The sequence below is a fragment of the Schistocerca piceifrons genome, chromosome 5 (assembly GCF_021461385.2).
Source record: "Schistocerca piceifrons isolate TAMUIC-IGC-003096 chromosome 5, iqSchPice1.1, whole genome shotgun sequence".
NCBI lineage: Eukaryota > Metazoa > Arthropoda > Insecta > Orthoptera > Acrididae > Schistocerca > Schistocerca piceifrons.
Window position 1 is genome coordinate 236,569,986 of NC_060142.1, and position 27,330 is coordinate 236,597,315.

At 39.6% G+C, this 27,330-nt stretch overlaps 1 protein-coding gene across 1 annotated transcript in view; it reads right to left on the reverse strand.

The window, feature by feature from the left end:
- The window catches only part of LOC124798235 (collagen alpha-5(IV) chain-like), a 597,808-nt gene that overhangs the window by 49,955 nt on the left and 520,523 nt on the right, over positions 1–27,330 (reverse strand). The window contains exons 26-29 of the mRNA XM_047261550.1: positions 26,369–26,554; positions 11,744–11,858; positions 10,421–10,598; positions 6,018–6,105 (exon numbers count right to left, since the gene is read on the reverse strand). Coding sequence (XP_047117506.1) covers positions 6,018–6,105; positions 10,421–10,598; positions 11,744–11,858; positions 26,369–26,554 — 567 coding nt within the window. The remainder of the gene's footprint in view (positions 1–6,017; positions 6,106–10,420; positions 10,599–11,743; positions 11,859–26,368; positions 26,555–27,330) is intronic.

Below are 27,330 nucleotides of genomic sequence, written 5' to 3' on the forward strand. Positions count from 1 at the left end.
CCTTTTGCTGAATTTCTGCGTAGGCTCGAAGAAAGAGATCGGGAAAGAGACGAAAAACTGGCTCAGATGCTACATGAGCAAGAGCAGCGCAATGAAGCGAAACTAGATAGGATCCAAAGCGAACTTGCCGAGATGCGGGATGCTTGCAAAGAAATTCCCGATCTTGTGCAAAGCTTAACCGGCGAGATGCAAAAATTACAGATATCGCAGGCTAGGCTTGAAGATAATGTCCAGACTTTAACCAACCGTGTGGATAATGTGGAGATAGATGCACGGAAAAGTATTGGCGCATATTTGGAAGTGCAAGCTCAAAAAGTAGAAAAAGAATTAAATGAATGGCTAGAAGTAAAGGATCGCGAGATATCTGCAAAGATTGAAAGCGACGTAGAAACAGCTGCAGAACAAGTGACTGCGGCCGCGAGTGTAAATATTGACGCTAGCGCTGCTGCACTACATGCCGAATTAACACAGATCAAATCCCGTGTGACTGCGGAGTTGCCAAATTGGCAACAGGAGGTCGTGCGGAGACTGTCTGCGTTGGGAAGCAATGTAAACAGTGGCAGACAGATCATGAATCCGACTCCGCGTACTGATTACTATAATAACGCTGACGGTAGGCAGGGTGCGAGTGCGCAACCGCAACCTAATGCGAATTATGAGCACGAACAACATACGATACCGTGCAGCGCACATCACGAAGTAACGAATGTCACAGAATGTAGCAATCAGATGTGCAAAAAAGAGGACAATGTAATAAAACACAGGACATTCCAACCCTTCAATAGCAAAAAACGAAATGTCCACCCTGTTGTATTTATTAAGAGCTTCAGGAATGTGTTTCCCAGGACATGGACGGAAAGACAAAGAATACAGTTCGTGGTCTCCTTTATTCAAGGTGACGCGGCACTGTGGGCCACCGACGTGTCCGAAAAATGTCTAACGATGCAACAGTTTGAAGGTGCTTTCTTGCAAAAATTCTGGTCCGATAGCGTCCAAGAAAGACTACGAAAGGAGTTGTACAGTCCAGAAATGTACAATCCTAAGATGGGAACGTTACGCAAATATTTCGAAAAGTATATAAACAAAACCAGGTACTGGGACGAGCCAATGTCCGATCGTGATATAACCAGATTAATAAAAATGAAGTTGCCCAGTGAAATTAAAAGATATTTCATCAATGTGTCGGAGTACGATATAGAACAATTCATGGAAATAGTGGATTCTGTTGACTTATTGATCGAAGATATGAAAACCGAAAACAAGTGGAACCATGCAGGCTGTAATCAACAAAAAGCCGATTATAATAGCAGCCACAGCGACGGTAGTAACTTAGTACCAAATGGTAACGGAAATAGGCAAGAGCACCGGCAACAGAATCGAGGCACAAACAATGGCAATGGTTATAACGGCAACGGTTATAATCGTCAAAATCGAAAGAGACATCATGATGGACGCATGAGTAATGGATATAATGGTAACGGCAATCCGCAATGGCAGAATAACTGAAACCAGTGGCTTGGTCGTAAAGAACCGACACCACAGTGGCAACAAAACACAGCGCCACAATGGAACGCCAACCCAGGTCCATCACAGAGCACGTCAGGAAGTTACAACCGACCACTGCAGAACCAGAGCCATACACAATATCAAAATACGCCATCAGCGAGGCAGGGTGGCCAACCCAACAGTAGCAACAACAACATCCAGAACCACGATGTGAAGTTGGTGGAAGTGACAGACAACTGCCAACCCACTAATGCTCATCCGTTAAACTAAAGACAGCCACAATACGCTCTCCGTTGTTGGCTGCAGGATGGTGTAGTGAGGGCACATTCACGGATGACAGCCATAAACTTTGTATGCTGAGATACAATGAAGGAACAAAATTAGAAAAGGAACTTGTAGACATACCGCAGAAGTGTAACCGAACCGACAAAAGTGTTGTGCAGGCTATATTGCAAGCAGATATGTACGGAGCACCAATACAGATAATAGTCGATACCGGTGCGTCAACCAACGCCATGAGTGCAAATTTTTACAAGTACTTGAGTCAAAATAATGGAATACCCGTATTGCCAGTGAAGAATTGTCGTGTAACAGGTGCAAAATCTCATATCATAAAGCACCAGGTGCAAGTCGAGTTTACGGTAGGAAATGAAGCAATGAAAAGCACATTCCTAGTAGTTAAGGGATTAGGTGTTGCTTGCATCCTGGGGATGGAATTTTTACGCCAGAGGGACGCAAAAATCGACCTCTTGTGCGGGGAAGTAAGCCTTATGAATGAGGATAGACGGGTAATTTTGCCGTTGTTGAGGACACGGGAAGTGCACGGTAAATATTGCCGGAGCTTTCAGTCGAGATTCGAAGGAATACAGGAAATGAATTTATATTCTGACTTAAGTACAAGACAAACATATTATAAACAATTTATTACTGAAGACAGAGAGGAAAAAAGGAAACTGATAGCCATGAAAGTCTGGGAGTCAGAACATTTGACTGAAGCACAACAAAACGAACTGACTCAACTACTCACAGAGTATGAGAATGTGTTTTCGGAAAAACCCCGTTGTTATCGAGGGCTACACCTATAACATCGAAGTGGTACCTCACGTTACTTTCTGTCACGCAAACTACACCATCCCATGGTCAAAGAAGGAGGCAATTACGAAAGAAACAAGAAAAATACTTACAAAGACTTAAAGAAGTTTGCTCAGTAGAGCAACGTTTACGTATATGAGTAGTAGGTTAAGTTTAGAGTGTATTTTTTTCTGTGTGTAAGTGTTCAGATTTTAGGGTAACATTTAAAGACAATGAGGTGCACAAGATTAGTGCGATTCAATTTTGTAGATGTTAAGGAATAAAAGTATTTTTAAGCAACTGCATTTTGAAACGAAAAAAAATGAACGTAGGTTTAAGAATATTTTACAAATTTCATGTTTAAAAATGCTTTAAAAAAATATTTAAGAAAATTCAACAGCATTTAATGATGAAAGAATTTTTCATTAGTGTGTCATGAACATTTTTGAACTGTAGTAGTAATGAAACTTATGAAATTCAATATTATAGTGTATATGTTATTCCATGTATTTATGTCTATACCGATCTTGAAATATGCTCAATCGTAATTTACTAAACAATATCAGTGCAGGGTGTACATCACCCAAGGTACCTCATGTGTTGTGGACAAGGTACAAAGCAAATCAGTAAACGCAACTACCGCTAAGCACTGTTAAAATATATTGCCATCTGCTAAGGCAAAGATCTGCACGAATTTGTAGTGTAAACAAAAGTCACAAATCTAACATTAATCTAGGAACTTGCACGCTAGGCCTAGATTATAAAATGTCTACAATAATGCGAGAGGCAAAGTTTTGTAAAGTCGAGCCTGGCTCTGGAGGGCAAGTACGCAATGAGTGGGCAGACATGACATGGGGACTTACCTCAGATGAGACAGAAATGCAATTGTATAGTCAAAAAAATCTGAAGGCAAGTACGACTCTAAGTGGAAAATGAAAAGAGATAATTAGTGCGAGAGACTGGTAAAATCCAGCACGAGCCAAAATCCAGTTCCGACTGAATGAAATACATTAGTGTTTGTGAACTAATCGAAACAGTTACTTCAAGGAGTGTGAAAAACTGTGAAGGTGAAACTGTGATACGGACAGTGAAGTGCTAGTATTGAACGTTCAACAGCGGTAAGGATGCCAAACACCAATATTACGCACGAAAAACTGTGAATTTGCTTATAAATGTAAACTGTTAACGTGAAGTGAACCCACAGTCAATATTTTTGGGACGGACTGTAATTTCAGTGAGTACAACAATGCGAGATTGGAATGCGATGCGTGGACCGTTGCAAAACAGCGACCGCAGAAACGGCGAATGTTTGTGCTAAGCTCGTATTGGGACACTCACCAGTGACTGCGAGTGCGGCGAAAACATAAATAATTTTGTCAAGACAAAAACTGACGTGTAATGGAAACAGTATTGCATCAAAACTGCATTCACGCGAGAAGATCCATGTCATGTATTCTGCAGGACAGTGCTGGCTTGACACTCGGAAACTGGCGAAAGCTTAACAACAACTGCCGCACTAATAAATGCTTCTTTCCCACTAGCGTAACCATCTGCAGCGGGAAACAAATATTACGTTGGTTGTGTGTATGTTTCATGTACTACGTCGGAGATGCGTAGCAGAGCTGACTCCTGCCAACGAGAGTCACGCTGGCGTCGAGCGGGCATTGACCTCTCCGAAGCCGCCGCGACCGCCGAGCACCGAACACACCAACCGACGCCGTCGCGAGCTAAACGCCGCGTCGTAGATCATCAACGATACCGCAATAAATTGTTATAATGATCTCATTTCTTTGCATAGTGCAACAAAACATTATTTGTAATGTATGCACATCCTGTACTCCAATGACATCCCAGAAACATTTAAGTGAAAGTGACCCAAGCAGTTAGTCTGTCGCTCTGCCGAGGTTTTCCCCAGGGTTTCCCTACAGCCGCGCCAAATGGGGACCGAACAGTTGACACCCCTGGGACCAAGTTTATGGACTAACTCGTAATTGTATACCTTTGAACACTGCAAAAGTTGCAACCCTAAAAAGAAGCAGCCAAAATGAAACTAATTGTATTCTATGTCCTTTTCTTTTGTACATGACTGTATACGTAACCAATTGTATATTTTATTGTTATGTAGATAACTTCATCTGTATTACACCTTGTGTGCAACACACCTCAGTAATTACTACGGTGTAAACATATGATGTGACATATGTAGACTGTGGAAGAAAAATCTGCATGTGGACACTGTGGACATGAAAGAGGAAATATTTATGTCAAAAAACACGAACATTTTTTATGACAAAACGTTTCGGGGGGCAATATAGCGTCCCCAGTGCTATATTACGAAAAGACTTAAAAAACAGTATTTATAAAGAAGAGACATTTAAAAATTGAATAATATATTTTTATCATGTAGCCATAAAACAATAATTTCTCTGTCGAGAAATGCAAGGAAATGCAATGCAAAGAAATAATTTATGACAAAATGATCTAAAGAGACGACAAGATACGCTCTTTTGTTAATTTTTTTTAGTCGACTTCACTTCCTATCTTGTCTTTGTTGTGTATAGACGGACATCTTTCGAGTGCTGGCAAATGTAAGCATATTTGTATGAGTTAAGCAGATAATATATTAATTGAATATTATTGTGCACTTTTAATTTGTAAGAGGTGATCCCGATTTCATGTCCGCCTTCCTTGAATTAACCTGCATTCAAGTAATTTACAGTTCAACAATCGCAGCGGCCGATGCAGACAACGACGCCATTACGTGGCGATATTAACTTATGAAAATTAGCGGAAGCGAAATACTCGCCCGCTATTAACATAATATTAATTTTTCTCCACAGCCGCACGAAGTTGCAGAAATACGTAGCTTTAAGACTCTTATTTTCAGTACCATAGCCAAGAGCCAGAGCCAGGACTCCGACTATAATGCAATGGTTAACGGAGGTAAGAAAAATACTCTCGCGCGTGTGTGGGCCGCAATTGTAATTAATAACTAAAGATCTTTTGCTTTAAAGTGAACTGACTAGCCGAGGAAATTAATATGAAAAGTTTATTACATTGTTCAGCTTGTATGCTCATGTTTTAAGATGCAGCAAGTCTAACATTCATTAACATAACAAATAATTTAAGATTAATATTGTTAAAAAGGAGAACTTCAGGAAAGCATTTAACCGTAAATCAAAATTGAATGAAATATCATTTCTATTAAGGCCCACCACGTAAGTCGGCAAAAATCAAAAAATAATAATAATAACAATAATAATATATTAAATTACGATGGCCGACGGACGCGAGATAGGCAGTAAGGATCCATGGCCCAGCATGGATATTTAAGGTTTCTTTAACTCAGTGCCCCAAGCCCCAGCTGGCATAAGGCAGAATGTAAATCAAAAATATAAACTAAAAGAGAAAAGACTCATAAAGTAAAATTAGCAACTTACCTCTTTGACCAGGTGGTCCAGGATCACCTGGCATTCCTTTATGTTGTGCTGTTGGAATAACAATGTCTCCAACTTCACCTCTTATTCCCTAATGGACAAAATAAATAAATGCATAAATCAATTCATATCAAAACCTGATTGAAATCATATATGGGCCTTAATTGAACAAGATTTTTATTTTTGATGACAACATTTCCTTTATGTTCCTCTTTATAATCAAGGGATAATATTTGCCATGAACTTTTTTTATTTATAAAATGTATAGTTAGTACTTTACAGTACCTGCTAATCAGTAGCCTGTCATTTTTATTTATTAATCCAAATTGAATCTTTGTTGTAAATTTTACCTATCAGTTTGGGGATGAAAATTTCAGGTAATTATTTGCTGAGGTGTTGAACTTTTACTCCTCTTAAGAGCAAAACAATTTTGGGACACAGGCATACATTTATAAAGTAATAATACGACTAGAAAGTATGCTGAAGTTGTAGGGACAGTACGAATGCCACAGGAAGTGTACATAGGAAAATATTTTATAAAGCACAGAGAAGAAAAAATGAGAGAATAGAATAAATAATGCCGTGGCAATCCTGAGAGGTAAGTGAAGGTATGGTCCAGTTTGCACATGGGTGAAGGAGGAAATGGAGGGAGAATGTGAAAGAAAGTGTAGGAAAATGTGAGAGTCAAAATAAAGCAAAGATCAAACACTTTTGTACATATGAAGTCTGTTAGACAGAGAAATGAAATAGGAACAGAAAAGAGAAGCAAGGGTTGAATCATAGGACAAGAGACTGGAAAGAGGGGAGAAAGAGGTGGAGGATTGGGGCTAGCAGACACCTCACAAACAACTGATCTCCCGCCCTTCAGTTTCAACATCTTTGCATGCATTGATAATTTGCTTCTTCCATTTTTATTTGTTATTTGTTCTTGTCCTTGCTGTTCTCTTCTTTCCTGGCTGATTGTTCTTTCTTTACCTATCTCCTTTCTCATTGCCCCCTGCCATCTATCCTGTGTGTGCACTTGCCTACGCCTTTGCTGTTAGTTCTCCTTCTCCCTCTCACTTCTCCCATTATCTTCCTGCTTCATACAACCTCCTGTCATCTTCTATTCCTGCCCCTTACTGTCTTCTCACACTTCTGACCAATACACCTGAGTATCAGAAGTGAGTGGGTGTACCCGCATATGTGCCTTAAAATTGTTAAAATTGTTTTTCTCTGAAGACCGATGGAAGTTAAAAGCTCAAGACAAACTTGTCTCTACCTTTCTATGTAACTATCCAACTATCCACCATCCAGTAGTTCATCCTATATGTCAGACATAGCTGCTGTAAATAATCACGATTTGTTATCCATCCTAGTCCATCTGCTTAGCTGGGTGGTAACGTACTCGCCTCCCATGCAAGCAGGCCCGGGTTTGATTCCCGGTTGGGTTGGAGATTTTCTCCACTCGCGGATTGGGTGTTGTGTTATCTTCATCATAATTTCATCCTCATCACCGGCACACAAGTAACCCAATGTGGCATCAAATGAAATAAAACTTGCACTTGGCAGCCGATCTTCCCCGAATAGGGGCCTCTCGGCCAATGATGCCATACAGTCGTTTCATTTCATTATTATCCATCCATCACACTCTGCTATCATTATAGTTCTACCCATATCCAAGACAGAGAGCTGCCTTCTGGTGTTGGTACACTAGCTGGATACACAAAGTGACAACATATGTATTTTAGCATTAAATTCATCCCCTGATGCAGAAATATTTTTTGTTGTCTTTTAATTTTATTTTCCATAGCACACAAAGTTACCATTTTTTTCTAGTCATTAACATATGATGATCACTTCATTAGCAATTACGCCCAGTCATTGAAGTGCAGTTAACATAGTTATAACTTGGAAATGTACTTAGGTAATTATTGTATAAAAAACACGATAACAGACTTCAGATAAGGGAAATTGCAGCCCAAGATCATAAGTGATATATGTGACATCACAATGGATCCTCATGCAGACAGGCAGCAAAAGTGATACACTATTACTTCATATGATTTATCTACATCAAAAATATTTTATAAAATCTGGCTGGGCGGGCTGGTGTGGCCAAGTGGTTCTAGGCGCTTCAGTCTGGGACCACGTGACCACTAAGATCACAGGTTTGAATCCTGCCTCGGGCACGGATGTGTGTGATGTTCTTAGGTCAGTTAGGTTTAAGTAGTTCTAAGTTCTAGGGTGCTGATGACCTCAGATAAGTCCCATAGTGCTCAGAGCCATCTGAACCATTTTTGAAAAATCTGGCTGTCATTTGCATTATGTTTTTCCCTCTGTTGCCCCTCCCAGCTAGAAAATGCTGAAAACTGCCTACATTACAAATGTATCTTGAACGTACTTCTTTGCTCATCCACAGACATACTTTTAACTTGTGTAATCTGATGAACATACCAGTTACAGGCAGTTAGATTACCAAAATTTCAGATGATTGAACCCACTGCAAATAATTATGCTACTTTACAAACTGATTTTGAACTCTGCTTAGCTAATAGGAACAGCATAGAGGGCAGTCATGATTGCTTGTGTACAAAAGAAAATTATCACCAAATTCAGTGCAGTGTACATTACATCCTCAAGTGTCCTTAGGTCTGATAACACTTTCCTTACTCTGCAAATTATAACACTATTGTTTAAAAACTCTTCCTCATTAGTCCTCTGACAAAGTGTGCATGAACAAGTCCTGTTTAGAGTCTGTGCTCTGAATATTTCTGATGCTATGAAATTATGCCATTGCATGTGATGCTGATTGTTACTTGCTATCAGATGCATACAAGTGACCGAAGGTGCAAAATAATGAAACCAACTACTTCCTGGTACAAGTACTTGCTGACAAATTACAAGTTTCACTCATGCAGAGTGCGTTTATTGAGTCAATGATGGCAGTATTCTTTCTGCTGTTGAATAACACCATCACCACTTTCCAACATACCTAATTCCAGATCAACACTTCTCCTCCCCCCCCCCCCCCCCTCCAGAAGTTTATAATCAGTGGGTTGGTCATGGCTCTATCATTGTCTGGCCAACAAGATCTCCAGACTTCATCAGAGTTTCGTTTTTGTGATTGGATTATGTCAGAAGTGTACAGAAGAAAGCTGAGTATGTCAATAAGAAGACCTCCTAGGTTATGTCATGGACACTGATGCCTTCCTGATGGAAAAATGAAGCACAGACACAGTTACAATATAAAAATAAACAACAAACTAAAACAATTACATATAATAAACATTCACAAATATTTATCTTGAGTGCCATTCAAAGAGTACATAAGCATTTGAACTTCTTTTTTATTTCAAATAACTTATATCTGTCACCCAGGAATATTAATCTTGCTTCTAAGAACAACTCGTATAAACTGCAGAAGCATTAGTGCAACAAATAGAAGTGGTAGATTTGCTTCTCAAGATGAGTACATAAAACATAGTTGTTCCAACCCTCATTAATCTAGATTTCTGGTTTATTCGGGTTCATTTTTTTTGTTTCTCTTTATTTTAACATGAAGATTTGCAGTATGAAGTTGTTATGGTACAGTATTTGTATAGTTGTTACGTTGGCACTCTGCAGTCCCATGTTTCTAGCTATCTTACAAAGGTCTGTGTTGAACTGTTCCTTAAAGAGTTAAGAAGCTGTACTGATATTGATCTTATGTTGCCATGTTTTGAGTGTGCATTGTAGTGAAAGAAAGTGGTTGTTTCAATGGACAAAAAGTTGAAAAACTGAACAGAACAGACAAAGGAACACTGCTGAAAAATGTAGCTGCAGAATTTGGTATAGAGATTTTAACTGTGTCAGACTGTAAGAAGAAGTGGAAAAAATTGAAGATTTCTGCTTGAAAAAGATGACTAAAACCAGTTTGCAGAATCACCATACTATGAAGAAAAGAAAAATGAAACACTGGATGAAACATTTTGTCCCAAAATAAAAGGTGCGTATATCGTAGTACATATTAAAGTTTTTTGTGTTTACTATAATATTTTGAGATTATCTGGATTTTTGGTAATGTAGATGACATTCAGTCCTATCCAGTCAGGATATATGAAGTTCTTGTGCACTGACGGTTTTTTTTCCCAGCTTGAATTTTTGCTTCTCAATCCATGCCACCTAGATATGATACCTTCTGGCTTGAACACCAAGTTCCCTCAATTTTGAGGGTGCCAACACAACCTTCAGGTAAAAATCATCCTGGCCTCAGTCTCCACTACTGCATGTCCTCCAACCACTACTGAGTGAGATCCCATTCCATTTACTTTCACCCTTCCCCCAACAGTGTCCTCTTCCCTTTGCCCCTCACAATGGATGTATTTTGAGGTTTATGTACTTATCTCAATACTATTTGCTTATTAGCCCTATTATAGTTTACATACCTTCCTGCCTGGGAGGCCACTCATTCCTGGAAGACCAAAATCTCCTGGGAAGCCTCGCTGTCCTTTAAATCCTGGTAAGCCTGGCTGGCCCGCAAGTCCTGCCTCACCTCTTACACCCTTCAGTCCAGGTATGCCTGAAGGTCCAGGATCACCAGCATCTCCAACTATACCCTTCACACTGAAAGAAAGAGATTTATATACTTAATTTGTTTTTCTAACATTTATTTAATTTCATTCATTTGGACCATTAACAGCCCACATTCAAACTTGCATGAGCTTCACACATTTCATTGTAATTTTTGATCACCAGATTTCAGACAGTATGTCATAGATTGCAAGAAAGAAACTCTGCTCTAATCAAGATTGAGAGTAAATTTTGCCCTGAAATCTTTGTCTGGCTTCTACATTAATACTCTGGAAGACACCTTTCAGAGGGAACTGGGTGATACAAGTATCATTTATCCTCATTCTATGCATGTACATCAAACACTGAAAAACAATCAATGATATTATGCTCTCATTTTATATTTTACACTATTATACAATTTATTTATTGGGTAATGAAACATGTTCTTTGAATCTTTTGTGAATATAAGCTTTTATAAATTCAAAAGTAGTTAATTGACAAATGCATAATATTTCTGATGCAGTTTGTTTTGCTAGATTTTATTGAAAATGTTTGTAACTGTCTCAAATCAACCAGACATATTACTCATAAATTATACAGCTCTTTCTTAAACTTTCGCAATATTTCAAGCAGTCTAACCAGTAAGAATCTCAAGCAGATGATCAATACTCAAATAAAAGTCAAATTAATGTCTCATTAGTAAACTTTTTGTATATAAGCTACATCTTCTAAAAAGTTTTCCAATTATTGCAGTGCAGAATTTAGTTAACACTTAATAGTTTCACCTTATTTGTCTGATGCCAATAATTAAAGTGATACAGTGCCAATGCTGTATTAACAAATTCTGGGCTTTTAATTTATGTGTTTTCTTATATTTGAGTTTAGCTGTCTGTTGCTGTGCTTACCCTTTATCTTCTATAACTACTTATGAGAGCCTCAAAAATCCCTAAATGAAATTAAAATGAGGATGTATGTCATATTACAGAGGAACAGAGAAGGAAATATTTTTACAAGTTATTATGTGTCTTAACCTCCACTAGTAATAAATACTGAGATGAAATTTATGTACTAATAGGTAGATGTGCACTCCAGACTCATCACTAAACTAAGGAAAAAAAAAAGAAAAAAAAAAAACGGTAAGAGAAAATAAGAATGGGAAGTGCCTCAACAACTGACATTCTGAAAGCATTTCTTACCTGCCACCAGGTGGTCCTGGGTCACCCCTGAAGCCTTTAGGACCAGTCTGCCCAGGGCGACCATCCATGCCAGGTAGACCTTGGATACCAGGTCGTCCTCTAGCACCAGGTAAACCTAAATTTTAACAATGAAATGAAGCAAAGTAACCATCATCCACCATCACACACAATTACAACATGAGAGCTGCAGTCCATATTTCCTACGTAAAACAGCTATTCAAAAAGCAAGGTCTGATCGGTCTAAAATGGAAACCACAGCGAAAATCAAAAATGTTTTATTTGCAACAGCTAGCGACATCTTTCAGCTACTTCTCTACATAGTCGTTATCCAATTAAAACATTTGTCGTAGCACTGTACCAACTTTCTAGTACCTTCATCATAGAAGGCACCACCTGTGCTTTCTGCCAAATCTCTACACCAATCTGCAGCTTGTTTCCTGTGCAAAAATATTGTCTTCATAGCCAGCAGTTCATGTGTGCAGAGACGAAAATCAGAGCAAGCTAAGTCTGGGCTGTAGAGTGGGTCATCAAGCACTTCCCATCAAAAATGCTGCAGGAGTGCCCTCATTGCCCCTGCAATGTGTGGCCAAAAAATTGTCATGAAGAACAAAATGCATGATAAGTTTTGATGGGTAGGCTGCATGAAATCAGGCAAAATTTCTCACAGGCATTCATACCTGGTGGGTACCATTACTTTCCAGGCTTCTTTTACATGCTCACTGTGCCCTCAGAACTGAAAATAGTTCTGTGACGTGATCGACAGGCATGCTAGAGACACTGTCCAACAAATCTATGCTAAGCTTCATACTGTGGTTTCCATTTCACACTTGACTGGACCTCACTTTCTGAATAGCTCTCATATGAGTCACAGTCAGCAAAATATCAAATTATAAATGATAATTGAGAGGACTTGAAAAGTGATGAGGATATATGCTGCACAAAAAATAAAATTAATTCTGTTGCATGTTTGAGCTTTGAGTGTTTATTAGAGTACAAAAAATATCTGATAGCTCAACAATATTCTCTCTATCATTCCATCACTTATCACTTCATTGTTATGGTGATTCGTACTTTGTCGTCTTATTTTTGTTTATTTTCATTCTATTTGGAATTTAGAAGTTACTATGACTAAAATATATTGAGTGGGTGGTCCATGGTCCCCCTTCCCCCAAGCCCATGCAATACGAATTAATAATCTGCAAATATAAGACAACCCCTCCCTCCCATAATGAAATGGTAAAAAACTCATCTTAGGTTAATACAGTGCTTCATCCAGACATAAGAAAACTAGAAAGAAGTACACATGTATATTAGTCAAAACCCCATCATCCAGGAGAGACACAAGGCAGAGTATTTATTAAATAAATGAAGTAAAAGTCTCATAAAGTAATATTAGTAGACTTGCCTCTTTGACCAGGTGGTCCAGAGTCTTTAGGAGAATGCAAGTGGTGTAAATATAGCATTATTATTACAAGAAACTATATCAAACAACTCAGAATTATTTATAGGAAATGGTTTTGACACTGTATTGAGTTTTATTTGATCCTGTAAGATTATATTTGTACAGTAAAAGTATGCTTAATACAGGACACATCAAAACCAAAAAACGTTCATTATCACTTATGCTTACAGTCTTATATCACTGATTACAAATAACAATATAAACAAATTTCATGTGATAAATACTTTTCAGAACTATGAAATCATTTTCCACCAGAAAGTCCTCGAGTTTCTTTGGAAAATTAATATAATGTATACTGTCATGCAGATTTTAAGGCAGACTTCTTAGAAAGTCCTTTCCCAAGTGTCAGAAGCTGGGGTGTGCTTCATACATCATTCTTCCTCCATGTGTTATGGGTGTGTACACTAGTATTTGTAATCCACTTTGCGCTATCTTCTGTGATGTATATTATTGTTTTATATATGTAAAGAGATGTAAAAGTTAAGATGGCTACACTTTTTAAGCAGTTTGTGCATGTTTCGGAAGCCTTTCTTCTTTAAATGACTCTAATTGCTTTTTTCTTTAATTTGAACACTCTTTCTATTTCTTGAATGTTTCAGTTCCCCACAGTGTCACTCAGGACTGCATGTATGGTTCAAGGAGTCCATGGTATACTGTGTGCCGAAGCTCTTTACTGTGATAGTTGCTTTACTATGAATATGATGGAGCTGAGATTCTTACAGGTGGAATTAATACACTGTTTCTGTTTCTGCTCATTATCCACTGTAATACCTCAGACTCTTGTGAGTTCTACTTCTTTGGGACTTGTTTCATCCCCCTCTAAATCCATGCATTCTCTTTGTTTCTGAATATTGCATACACAGTCAATTTCAGATTTCTAAACAGTTCATTTCCTAAGAGTGGTGACATTTGCAGAAATATATGCTCTTCTCTCGAGCTATTCCACATTTTGGTCATGGTTCAGTGTTGTCATGTCATCTGTATACATTATTTTCTACTCTTTCTCTTCAACAGCTATACAGTTAACAAGGCAGTAGCCCTATTACTGAACCCTGTGCCACTCCTTATTTGATACCTTTGGCTTCTGACTGGTATGAATTCCCTACTGATACATACTGTTTTCTGTTGCTTAAGTATTATTATATCACTTTCCTGCTTGTCCTTGAATGCCATAGTCTTCCAATTTTTGTATCAGTATTTCATGGTCAACAATCTTAAATGCTTTGGAGAGATCCAGGAACATTGCTGATACAACTTTTTTTTCATGTAAGGAATGTATATTGTATTCTATCAGACTGGCAATTGCTGATTCTGTAAACTTACTCTTTCTGGAACCATACTGTAATGGTACAAGCATGGCAAGTATGTTGCAGGAGGAATGGTCGATATTTTGAGATAAGATAGGAAACATAATTCAAAGAAAAGCAGTCTAGTAAACATGGGTTCTAAAATTCATACCTTAGAGCTGTGAACACTTGTTTAGTACTAGAGATGTATTTCACAGCAACGAAGATGAACAAGTGCTCATAGCTCTTAAGGTATGCATTTTATAGCCCATGTTTATTAAACTTTTTTGTCTCGAATGGTCATTCTTGTCATATTCCTGAATATTGACCATTCCTCCTGGAACTTCCTGCATTTGTCCAAATAGTCAACTAATCTTTTATACATCAGCATTTCCAGGAGTTTTGAGAAACCTGTTATCAGAAAAGCCGGCCTGTAACTGTCCATACCAGATTGGGTTGATAGAAGAGACAGAGAAGATCCAACGGAGAGTAGCGCACTTTGTTACAGGATCATTTAATAATCACGAAAGCGTTATGGAGATGATAGATAAACTCTAGTGAAAGACTCTGCAGGAGAGACGTTCAGTAGCTCGGTACGGGCTTTTGTTGAAGTTTTGAGAACATACCTTCACAGAGGAATCAAGCGGTATATTGCTCCCTCCTACGTATACCTCGCGAGGAGACCATGAGGATAAAATCAGAGAGATTAGAGCCCACACAGAGGCATACCAACAACCTTTCTTTCCACGAACGATACGAGTCTGGAACAGAAGTGAGAACCAATAGAGGTACTCAAAGTACCCTCCACCACACACCGTCAGGTGGCTTGCGGAGTATGGATGTAGATGTAGATGTAGTTGGGGTCATTCTCATCCCCTTTCTTGTACACTGACACCACCCTGCCTATTTACAGTTTTTCTGAAAGAGCTGTTTGCTATGTCCAGCAATGGTGTGATTATTTTCTCACTTACTATTTTTATTATGTAATTCGATGTTTCATCATCACCAACTGATTTCTTGAACTTCAGTTCCCTTACAGTTTTCGTCAGTTCATCTTCTATGTAGTAATCACTAAGTAAGTCTTCTATTTCTCTATCATCTGCAACCACTGTGTTGTCTATCTTCACTGACTTGATCTCTGCTAGTTTGATCCATCTTTTTCCTTTCATTCAACATTAATTACATTACAAACTGATTTTATTTTATTTTTTTTTGAGTTTATTATGGTTGTGTTAATTGCTCTTGCTTCTACCCACCTTATTTTTTTCTGTAATTCTTTTATAATACTTCATAGTTTTCAGCTTTGCCCAACTGTCTCAGGTCCTGCAACTTCCTACAATGTTGTACTATTTTACTGGTAATCCACTGTGTTTGATCCTGCAGCTTTTCTTTTCTCATTTCTTTGGGGGATGCTACATTAAAATGATATTTAATTGTTGTAATAAGTGTGTAATACTTTTCATTTACATTCTGTGCCTGTAGATTTTCATTCCAGATTTCCCTACTCAATATTGTTCTAAAGATGTTAATATTTTGCAGATTTCTTTCGTTGTTTGTTTTGTGTCTTATATCATTACTTCTGCAGAAGCAGATCATCTGTCCACTGATGATCAGATATTTCTGCTTGAACTACATGTGACTCATAGTTACATCTGCTAATATTAGTGATGATGTTGCCAATAATGGTCTGACTTTGAGAAGTCACATTTGTTGGTGCAAATATTGTTGCCTCCATGCTATACTGTGTTAACAATTCTTCAAATTCTTGTTTTGTTTTTGATCCTTCTCTCCTGTCAGTGCTGAAGTCTCCACATACAACAATGTTTCTCTTCATATTCATTTTTAGTGAGTTACAATATTAGGAAAGTTGCCACTCACCTTATAGCTTAGATGCTGAATCGCAAATTGGCACAACAAAAAGACTTCAGCAAAAATGGCTGGGGTGGGAAGGAAGAGGAATAGTATCATAGGGGTGGTGGACAGTGTAATGCTGCAGGTTCGACAGAGGGCAGGGGAGAGGTAGGGAGAGGAGGGTGGGGGGAAGTAGTGGAAAAGGAGAGAAGTAAAAAGACTGGGTGTGATGGTGGAATGATGGCTGTGTAGTGCTGGAATGAGAACAGGGAAGGGGCTGGATGAGTGAGGACAGTTACTAACGAAGGTTGAGGCCAGGAGGGTTACGGGATCATAGAATGTATTGCACGATTGCACGGCAAGTTCCCAACTGTGCAATTCAGTAGAACTGGTGTTTGTGGGAAAGATCTGCTGTGAAGCAGTCATTGAAATGAAGGATGTCATTTTTGGCAGCGTGCTCAGGAACAGGATGGTCCACTTGTTTCTTGGCCAAAGTTTGTTGGTGGCTATTCATGTGGACAGACAGCCTGTTGGTTGCCATGCCCACATGGAATGCAGCACAGTGTTTGCAGCTTACAAGGGGAGGCCGTCAATTGTGAAATTCAGATTCGATTCATACTGCGCATAATAAAAGCTCATGGCCAGAGGTGTAATGTGGCAAAGCACCAAGATGCACTTCTCAGCCGTTGTCGAGAAAATCGACAGTTAAAAGAAACCATTGCGGTGAAATACTCTCAACGATTCAACGATTAATAATTTTCTACAGCGTCGTCGCGCAGCGGTAAGCGCTCGGATTAGTAATCTGAAGGTCGCCGGATCGAATCTCGCGCCATGCAATTTTTTTTTATTATTAGTTTTTTGTAATTCAAATATATATATATATATATATATATATATATATATATATATATTTTAAAGAATTGCTTATGCATGTTGGTGAAGGCGGATCGCTCTCCAATTGTACCGCCTCCATTTTTCCGTTTGTTTAACAGGCTGTACAAAAGCTCTCCCGTCCGCACTGATTTTCGACGATGTTATAAGTTGCGCTAGGGACCGCATCTACCTTCTTTCGAAGTTAGCACGCAACTACGCTGTTATGCGGCGGCTCGTTTCGGCCCATTCAACATCTGTCCTTCAAGTGTAACGAGCGAGTAACGGAGTTTATATTTCATACCTGCCACAGCAAATTTGTGTTCGAACGTTTGACTTACGCTATACGTATTCGTTTCGGATCTTCCGTTAACTATACGTGGTTAACATTATGAAGACAATTAATAACATTTGTGAAATACAACTTTGTTTGCGGAAAACATAATGATGTTCGAAGTCGCCAGTTTTTCCACGACAGACGACTTTCAACAACTTATTATATGCATAATTGTTGCAACTGATTGCCGGAAATTATATATATATATATATATATATATATATATATATATATATATATATATATATATATATATATATATATATATATATATAAAAAAATCACAAAAAACAAATGCTAAAAAAAAAAATTTCCATGGCGAGAGATTCGATCCGGCGACCTTCGAATTACGAACCCGAGCGCTTACCGCTGCGCTACGACGCTGTAGGAAACTACACTCCTGGAAATTGAAATAAGAACACCGTGAATTCATTGTCCCAGGAAGGGGAAACTTTATTGACACATTCCTGGGGTCAGATACATCACATGATCACACTGACAGAACCACAGGCACATAGACACAGGCAACAGAGCATGCACAATGTCGGCACTAGTACAGTGTATATCCACCTTTCGCAGCAATGCAGGCTGCTATTCTCCCATGGAGACGATCGTAGAGATGCTGGATGTAGTCCTGTGGAACGGCTTGCCATGCCATTTCCACCTGGCACCTCAGTTGGACCAGCGTTCGTGCTGGACGTGCAGACCGCGTGAGACGACGCTTCATCCAGTCCCAAACATGCTCAATGGGGGACAGATCCGGAGATCTTGCTGGCCAGGGTAGTTGACTTACACCTTCTAGAGCACGTTGGGTGGCACGGGATACATGCGGACGTGCATTGTCCTGTTGGAACAGCAAGTTCCCTTGCCGGTCTAGGAATGGTAGAACGATGGGTTTGATGACGGTTTGGATGTACCGTGCACTATTCAGTGTCCCCTCGACGATCACCAGTGGTGTACGACCAGTGTAGGAGATCGCTCCCCACACCATGATGCCGGGTGTTGGCCCTGTGTGCCTCGGTCATATGCAGTCCTGATTGTGGCGCTCACCTGCACGGCGCCAAACACGCATACGACCATCATTGGCACCAAGGCAGAAGCGACTCTCATCGCTGAAGACGTCACGTCTCCATTCGTCCCTCCATTCACGCCTGTCGCGACACCACTGGAGGCGGGCTGCACAATGTTGGGGCGTGAGCGGAAGACGGCCTAACGGTGTGCGGGACCATAGCCCAGCTTCATGGAGACGGTTGCGAATGGTCCTCGCCGATACCCCAGGAGCAACAGTGTCCCTAATTTGCTGGGAAGTGGCGGTGCGTTCCCCTACGGCACTGCGTAGGATCCTACGGTCTTGGCGTGCATCCGTGCGTCGCTGCGGTCCGGTCCCAGGTCGACGGGCATGTGCACCTTCCGCCGACCACTGGCGACAACATCGATGTACTGTGGAGACCTCACGCCCCACGTGTTGAGCAATTCGGCGGTACGTCCACCCGGCCTCCCGCATGCCCACTATACGCCCTCGCTCAAAGTCCGTCAACTGCACATACGGTTCACGTCCACGCTGTCGCGGCATGCTACCAGTGTTAAAGACTGCGATGGAGCTCCGTATGCCACGGCAAACTGGCTGACACTGACGGCGGCGGTGCACAAATGCTGCGCAGCTAGCGCCATTCGATGACCAACACCGCGGTTCCTGGTGTGTCCGCTGTGCCGTGCGTGTGATCATTGCTTGTACAGCCCTCTCGCAGTGTCCGGAGCAAGTATGGTGGGTCTGACACACCGGTGTCAATGTGTTCTTTTTTCCGTTTCCAGGAGTGTATTACTCGCAGAGATTATTTCACCGCAGCGGTTTCTTTTAACTGTCGATTTTCTCGACAACGGCTGAGAAGTGCATCTTGGTGCTTTGCAACATTACACTTCTGGCCATGAGGTTTTATTATGCGCAGTATGAATCGAATCTGAGTTTCACAATTGGCGGCCTCCCCTTGTTAGCTTGTAGTTCACATGACTGGTTTCACAGGTAGCCCTGCCTTTGATGGGATAGGTGATATTTGTGACCGAACTGGAGTAGGTGGTGGTGGGAGGATGTATGCAACAGGTCTTGCATCTAGTTCTATTACAGGGGTATGGCCATGAGGTAAGGGTTTGGGAGCAGGGGTTATGTAAGGATGGATGAATATATTGTAGGTTCAGTGGACGGTGGGGGTGGGAAGGATAGTGGGCAGGACATTTCTCATTTCAGGGTGCGATGAGAGGTAGTTGAAACCCTGGCAGAGAATGTCACTCAGTTGCTCCAGTCCTGAGTGGTACTGAGTTATGAGGGGAATGCTCCTCTGTGGCTGGATGGTGGGATTTTGGGAGGTGGTGGTAGACTGGAAAGATAAGGCACGGGAGATTTGTTTTTGTACAAGGTTGGGAGGATAATTGCAGTCCATAAAGGCTTCAGTGAGACCCTCGGTATATTTTGAGAGGGACCACTCACAACTGCAGGTTCGATGGCCACAGGTGGTTAGACTGTATGGAAGGGACTTCTTGGTATGGAACAGGTGGCAGCTGTCAAAATGAAGATACTGCTAGTAGTTAGTAGGTTTGATATGGACAGAGGTATTGATGTAGTCATCTTTGATGCGGAGGTCAACATCTAGGAAGGTGGCTTGTTGGATTCCGTAGGACCAGGTTAAGCAAATGGGGAAGAAGTAGTTGAGGTTCTGGGGGAATGTGGATTGGATGTCCTCATCCTCAATCCAGATTTCACAGATGTCATCACTGAACCTGAACCAGGTGAGATGTTTATGATTCTGGGAGTTTACGAAGGATTCCACTAGATGGCCCATTAAAAGATTGGCAAAGGATAGTAGTAAGGCCATGGGCATTAGAGATGTTTGTGTAAACATAGGTGGCATCAATAGTGATGAGCAAGGCACTGTGTGGTAAAGGGACAGGAATTGTGGAGAGTCAGTGGAGGAAATGGTTGGTATCTTTTATAGAGGAGGGCAGGTTCCAGGTAATAGGTTGAAGGTGTTGGTCTACGAAGCAGAGATTCTCTCAGTAACTGGTTACAATGGGGTGTCCTGGGTGGCTAGGTTTATGGACTTTATGAAGCATGTAGAAGGTAGGAGTGCGAAGAGTGGTAGGGCTGACTAGAGAGATGGACTTTGGGGAGAGGTTCTGGGATGAGCCTAAGTATTTGAGGAGTGACTGAAGATCTGGCTGGATTTCTGGAATGGAGTCACTGTGGCAAGGTTTGTAGGTGGAAGTACCTGACAGCTGGCAGAGTCCTTCCACCAGGTAATCCTTGTGGTTCAAAACAACAGTGGTGTAGCCTTTGTCAGCAGGTAGGATTATAAGGTCGGGATCAGTTTTTAGATGGTGGACTGCAGTTCTTTCTGTGGATGTAAGGTTGGTTTGCATGTTGAGGGATTTGGGGAATGATGTTGAGGCAAGGTTTGAGGTTAAGAAGTTCTGGAAAGTTAACAGGGGTGATTTGGGAGCAGTGGGGATAGATCACGGGTGGATGGTGGAGTGAACTGGTTAGGCAGGGTTGAATATTGGTCTTTGGTTGAGTCTGATTGGTAGGGTCGGTGGCAAAAAAGTGTTTCCACTGTAGGGACCAGGAGATAAGGTCTTTAACAAGTCCTGCATGATTGAATTTGGGAGTGGGACAAAAGGTGAGGCCTTTTGAAAGGACTGATATTTCTGTGTGGCTAAGGCTTCTGGAGGAAAGGTTCATTACTGTGTTATGGGTCATTTTAGGTTCTTGATTCTGTGTGGTGGTGGTGGGAGGAGTTTTGGAGGGTGGGGTAAGTGTAGTAGGTCTGCAAGACAGGGTTTGTCAGATATGAGGGGACGTGGGTGAGGTTTGGAGTTTATTGTACAATTGATGGACAGTGGTACTCCAAGGTGGGAGTAGGAAGTGAGCAGGGTGGAGAGCTTTTTGAGGTGGCATTGTGCATGTTGCTCAAGTTCCTGCAAAGCAGGAGTTTCAATGTGTGTTACGCGTTCAAGGAATTTGGGATTGCATAGCAGGAGAATTTTGTGGTGGAGTCTTTTTGTGACAGTCTTTTTGTTGTGCCTATCAGTGACTCAGCATCTCCGCTATATAGGGAGTGGCAACTTCCCTTTTCATAATATTGTTACATTCCATGCTGGATTTTCCACTGTTTGATTTTTAGTAAGTTAGCTTGCTTTTTTCCTAGAAAGATGCTAATCTTGCCACCTGGTGATCTGTACACATAAAACATTCTGCATCTGTCTCTACACCAGAAATTTCAAAGTTTTTTCTCTAGTTACGGTTAGTTTTGTTGTTTACAGTCTTTAGAAGCTGTCCTGTTTTAATACAGAATCTCCACCATCTTTATGTTCACAATTGTAGTAACTGTCAAAGTTTGTTTATTGTCAGATTCTCTATCTTGCTTTCAGTTAGCCCACATTCACAGATGCTTAATGTGTCTGGTTGTATTTCAGTCAGTTCTTCTGCTTCCAGTTTATTGTTACCAGTGTATTTGATATTTTGATGCAGTACTTATATCTAATTTTTCTTTTGCTGACATTCATGTTGTGAATTTTATTCTGAAAGCAGGTTCTGTAGTGCCTCCTTTTTTGTGTGGCACTTATATTTTGCTGTTTCAACTAGAGCATCTGATTTTTCACCCCTATCAACCCATATAAGTTCCCCTTGCTTCTAATAATTTTTCAGATTGTAAACATTCCTCTAGGTGTTATAGACCCCAGTTTATTTAAACGAACATCATCCTTTTCGAGGCAGTTTTCTCACAGAAATTTGTTTGAGTGTATGAACTGTGATGGCACAATTTATTTTGTAGATATATTTGTCACTCACCGACATTCTTTTTTATGACTCTGCTAACTATCAGCCAGAATCTCACACAGACATTCTTTGTTGAATGAATCATGTTTCTTGTCTCGTTAATAATTTCTTCTTTACTGCTGCTTAAAAAATTAATTCCAACGTACCACAAAGACATCTCTATAATTTAGTTTGGTTTCATAATCCGTTTGTGCAGTCACTTTACCAAAATTTTAAAACGTTTTCCCATTGTTGCATTCTAATGTCAGCCTGCACATTGTTTTTTCAGTTGGGGACAGTGATATTTTTCAGCCAATTACTAGAAACTCAGTTTTGTTCCCTTGCATAGCTCCAGTTTCTTCTTTCCTTCTACTTTAGGTCACCACCACCCATTTATATTTATCTACAGCTTTTTGACTGGCTGAGTTTATTGTGAGATCAACAGAAATAAAGCATGCATTGTTGTTTTTAAAGTTTGTATGCATACACATATTTTTGTGGTCTTGTTGTTTTTCTGTTTGATGTGTTACTCACACCCAGGACTGCTTTTCTGCTATTAAACTATTATTCTCTTTATTTCTAGTCAATATTTCAGTTTTTAATGTCTCGTATCTATGATACTAGAAAAAAGATGTTTCCCTCTTATAGATCAAAATTCTATAACAAATTCCGCAGTACATTGCTATGAAAATTCATAACAAACTGAAAGGAAAAAAGCATAGCAATACACTTTAGTGCATAATTACATACAAACTGACTCTGTGATGACAAAGTTTTCTGTACTATTCTCATTTATTGCCTTTATACTACATAGTATATTGTCATATGCCATTTCACCCCCTTTTCCAAACATGTCTATATTTTTATGATTTTTATCAAACAATGGAAAATCCAGGATGGAATGTAACAATAGTTTTATGATTTCTACTGAGCATCTTCCTTTTTCTCCCATCACTGTTTTCCCATCTTTGGAAGTTGAAAATAAATCTTATCTCCTTTCCCTCATATTCAAATGTCTTCGGTCCGTATCCTTTTTGCTAATTTATGACGTATCCACTCCCCAAAATATTACCAGTTAGTCAGGACTTCATATACATACTTTACACTTCATTAATTGCTTATCAGCTCTCTTTGTACTTCACATGTAAGGGTCCTATGTCACTTTATGTGGAGTCTCTTCCCATACTATACTGTTATTCCTTATTGTGAAAGAGGGGACTGATCAAAAACCTGTTATGTATTGTTAATGTTGGATTTCTGAGCTATGTCACGTGTAATGTAGTTTTAAACTAAAATACTTAAAATCAGATACACTGTTTATCTTCAAAAGAGGTACACCAAGAAGGACCAAACCAATCTACTCTGAACTGGACAGGTACATTGCACACCATCAGCTATGCCAATGCGTAGTCGGCTACGCACTTAAAAATTGTGGCTGGGGCCATGACGGCATGTTCATTGGTTGACATAACAGGGCCCAAACAGCCATGCCAGCAAGTACAACAGCTGGTAGCATCACTAGAGATCACCAGAATGTGCACTATGCCCAGGTCACAGTTCAACACCAAGTTACCCAGTTAGACGAGTTCAAAAGGGCCACATGGTCGGACTGTGGGAGGCAGGGTGGTCCTATTGTAATAATGCATGCCACATAGTTGTATGGATATTACTGTTGGCTGCTGTTGCTGGGCAATGAATACTGGAGGGCATGCATGCATGACATGTAGGATGTGGACGTCTGCCAAGCACCATAAGGAGGGAGAACCAACAGATTGTCCACCACATGTGAACAGAACTGACGGTAATTATAGCATACATTCAGCAGACTCTCTTGCCTTCTATGCAACATCCCACAATTGCTAGTACCTTTGGCAGTCAGCTGCATGTCACAGGGATCACAGCACACCAATCATTACAAGACCTGACACTCATACCCATATAGTATTATACCAGGCTCTCAGAGTATCAGCAGCAATGGATATAGGGCCCTTCAGACTGGCAGCAGAACATCTTTTGTCATGAATCCCACTTCTCCCTAGTAGGCAATGATCATCAGGTCCTTATCTGGAGGAGCAGTGGAGATCGCAACAAAGAGTGCTTTGTGGTCTCCCATCACATGTCCCACCAGCCTGATATGACAGTGTGAGGACCATTCAACATTAGTGTTCCTAATGGGCTTTGTGATAGTCGCATGGTATATGGTGGAGATTCTGCAATCGGTGGCTCTGCCATTCATGAATGCCCATGCCCATGCCCTATTTTAGCAGAACAATGCTCATGTTCATACTGCTGAGACCTCTGGAGCATGCCTTGCAGCTATGGATACTCTGCCATGGCCAACCACATCACCCCTCTCCCCACAGTTGAGAATGTGTGGAATGCCGTGCAGGATGTATCAGGACTCCACCTCCAGCCACCAATCTACAGGAACTGCATGCTCAGGTGCAAGCATCGTGGGATAGAGTACGGCATGGGTGTCATAATATGTACAACTCCATGCCACAACATGTGAATACTTGTATTCATGATGGGGACCTGATGTTACACTGACACATATGTTTTATGGCCATGTATTGCAATAAAAGTTGGTCCTTCAAAATTGAAAGTGTAATCATTTCGAATGTATGATACATCTACCTGTCTGCCAACTATCATCATTTAAAAAAAAAAAAAAAAATCACGATCAGTGTTAACTTCCAAACCAGCCATGAAATCAGGAGCTTATGGAAGCAATCTATCAAATTCATAAGAATATTTGAATAAAAAAAAAATCAGGTTTTTCATGTGTAAACTGCTTGGTAAACAAGTTAAGCAGTCTTCCATTCACAATGATAATACTGTTTTCTACTCTGAGTCTGTTGAAAGATATTACATCATCTTTTAGGAGAAAGCAACTAGTGTAAATGTAGTATTATTACTACAAGAAACTATATAAAAAAATTCAGTATCATTTATGGGAAACAGAACTGAACATGTGTATGATACTAGAACCAAAAAAAAAAATTCATATGATTATAGATTAAAACTTGTTCTCATATTCCACAGTACATCACTATGAAAATTTATAATGATCTGAACGGGTCAGTGGAAGAAAGCGCTAACCCACAAGATTGTATTTGGAGTTACAACATATTACATATTAAGCTGAATCTAAAAAACCAGAACATAAACAAAATAAGACAAAACAGTTTGTACATTATGCATTACTATCTTAGTGGTGCATTTTGAGATACTTGTTACCAGCACATGTTGAAACTGAAAACACATCCATTGGCATGACCAGACTAATCCTTACTAAATTGAGGGTTAGTACTTTCTTCTGCTGATCCCTTCAGCCAAAAGGGAAAATGTCCACAGTATGGAAAAATTACATGCTACTCTTGTGCAAAAATGTTATTCAGCTGTGGAATTTTTAAATGATGGAAGAGCTACCTCTGTAGAATAATGTGATAAACATGTATTGGTTGTCACAAATTAAAATTAATTTCAGTCTTTTGTGCTATGCGGGTGTCTAAAATAAGTCCCCTATATTGAAGAATCTCTTGTACATTAAATCAATGACTTTACTTTGTATATAACGAGAAAAAGAATTTTTGAGTCTATTAGCAGCAACATTACATCTCTTTCAAATAATACATTAATACATTATACAAAAATACTATAACAAATTCCTAAAACATAACTTATAATCCACCTGTTTCAATCAATATCTATAATCCAATTATTAGAGTGAAACTTTTTAGATATATTTTTCCTTCTTATTCCACTGTGCTATTTTCCTTTTCTCACTGAAGAATAAGCTTCCTGTTTTTCTGACTTAACTGGCTGAAGTTTATCTTTATCTTTTTTAATGTAATACATTGGAGGGATCTGAATTTTACTGGATCCAACATACAAAGTTATGCCTCTACGTGTATGAATCATAATTATTTACTATCTGTATTGTTACAGTCAGCATTCCTTACTATAGTAATACAGCTCTTATGAAAGTCACAAACAATGGAGTTCTTACCTGGAGCACCTGGGTATCCCTTTGGTCCCATTATAGAGAGCCCTGGTACTCCTGAGATACCCTTAGGTCCATCAAGCCCATATTCTCCAGGTGCACCTTTCTGCCCAGGGCGTCCAGGTTTTCCTGGAAGGCCATTAAGGCCACCTCTACCTTTCTGACCTTGTTCAGCACCAACACCAGGGAGTCCTAAAAATTTGAAGAACTATTTGTTAAGTTTTACATTGCATGTGAAAAATAACATAAAAATTGATGCAGTATCTACCAGCATGATATGAAGAACATAAACATTAATCAAAGATGACATTCATAAAGTGCTCTACAAATTAAAGGCAGAGTTTCTGCAGCAATATTTTTATTTGTAGAGTCTTGAAGATTTTTGCAGCTTGAACATATGTACATTTCTAGGTGTAATGCTGGCAACCCTTTCTTTTGTTATTTGGTTGACATATGTCAGACAAATGAACTTCAAAATCTTTACCGGACAGGTGGTACTATGTATAAATCTAATGGCTTCTAAAATACAGGTATATTGAACACACAATATATAGAAATTGTGAAACGTATTTTTTGTAGTCTAAAAGAAAGAGAGAGAGAGAGAGAGAGAGAGAGAGAGAGAGAGAGAGAGAGGAGAGAAATCTCTCTTATTAATTTAGTAATCCTTTTCTGCATTATAAATATTTCTCAGTGTGGTACAAATGCATAATAAACACATTTAAATGTTTCTACGTTATATACTCTTGATCCGTATGTTAAATGCATATCACGTGCCATTTAACCATTTTATTAGTATTTCCTTGTAACTGTTTAACTTTGGTGTGTTATCTATTGACACTCCAAGAAACTTAGTGATTATCTCTTATTATATTGTAACACTGTCAACGAGAACTTGTTCTATCATTGATGGTGATTATTGCAAAGAGTGGAAATTCATTAATACATTTTTATTTTTATTTTTATTTTGT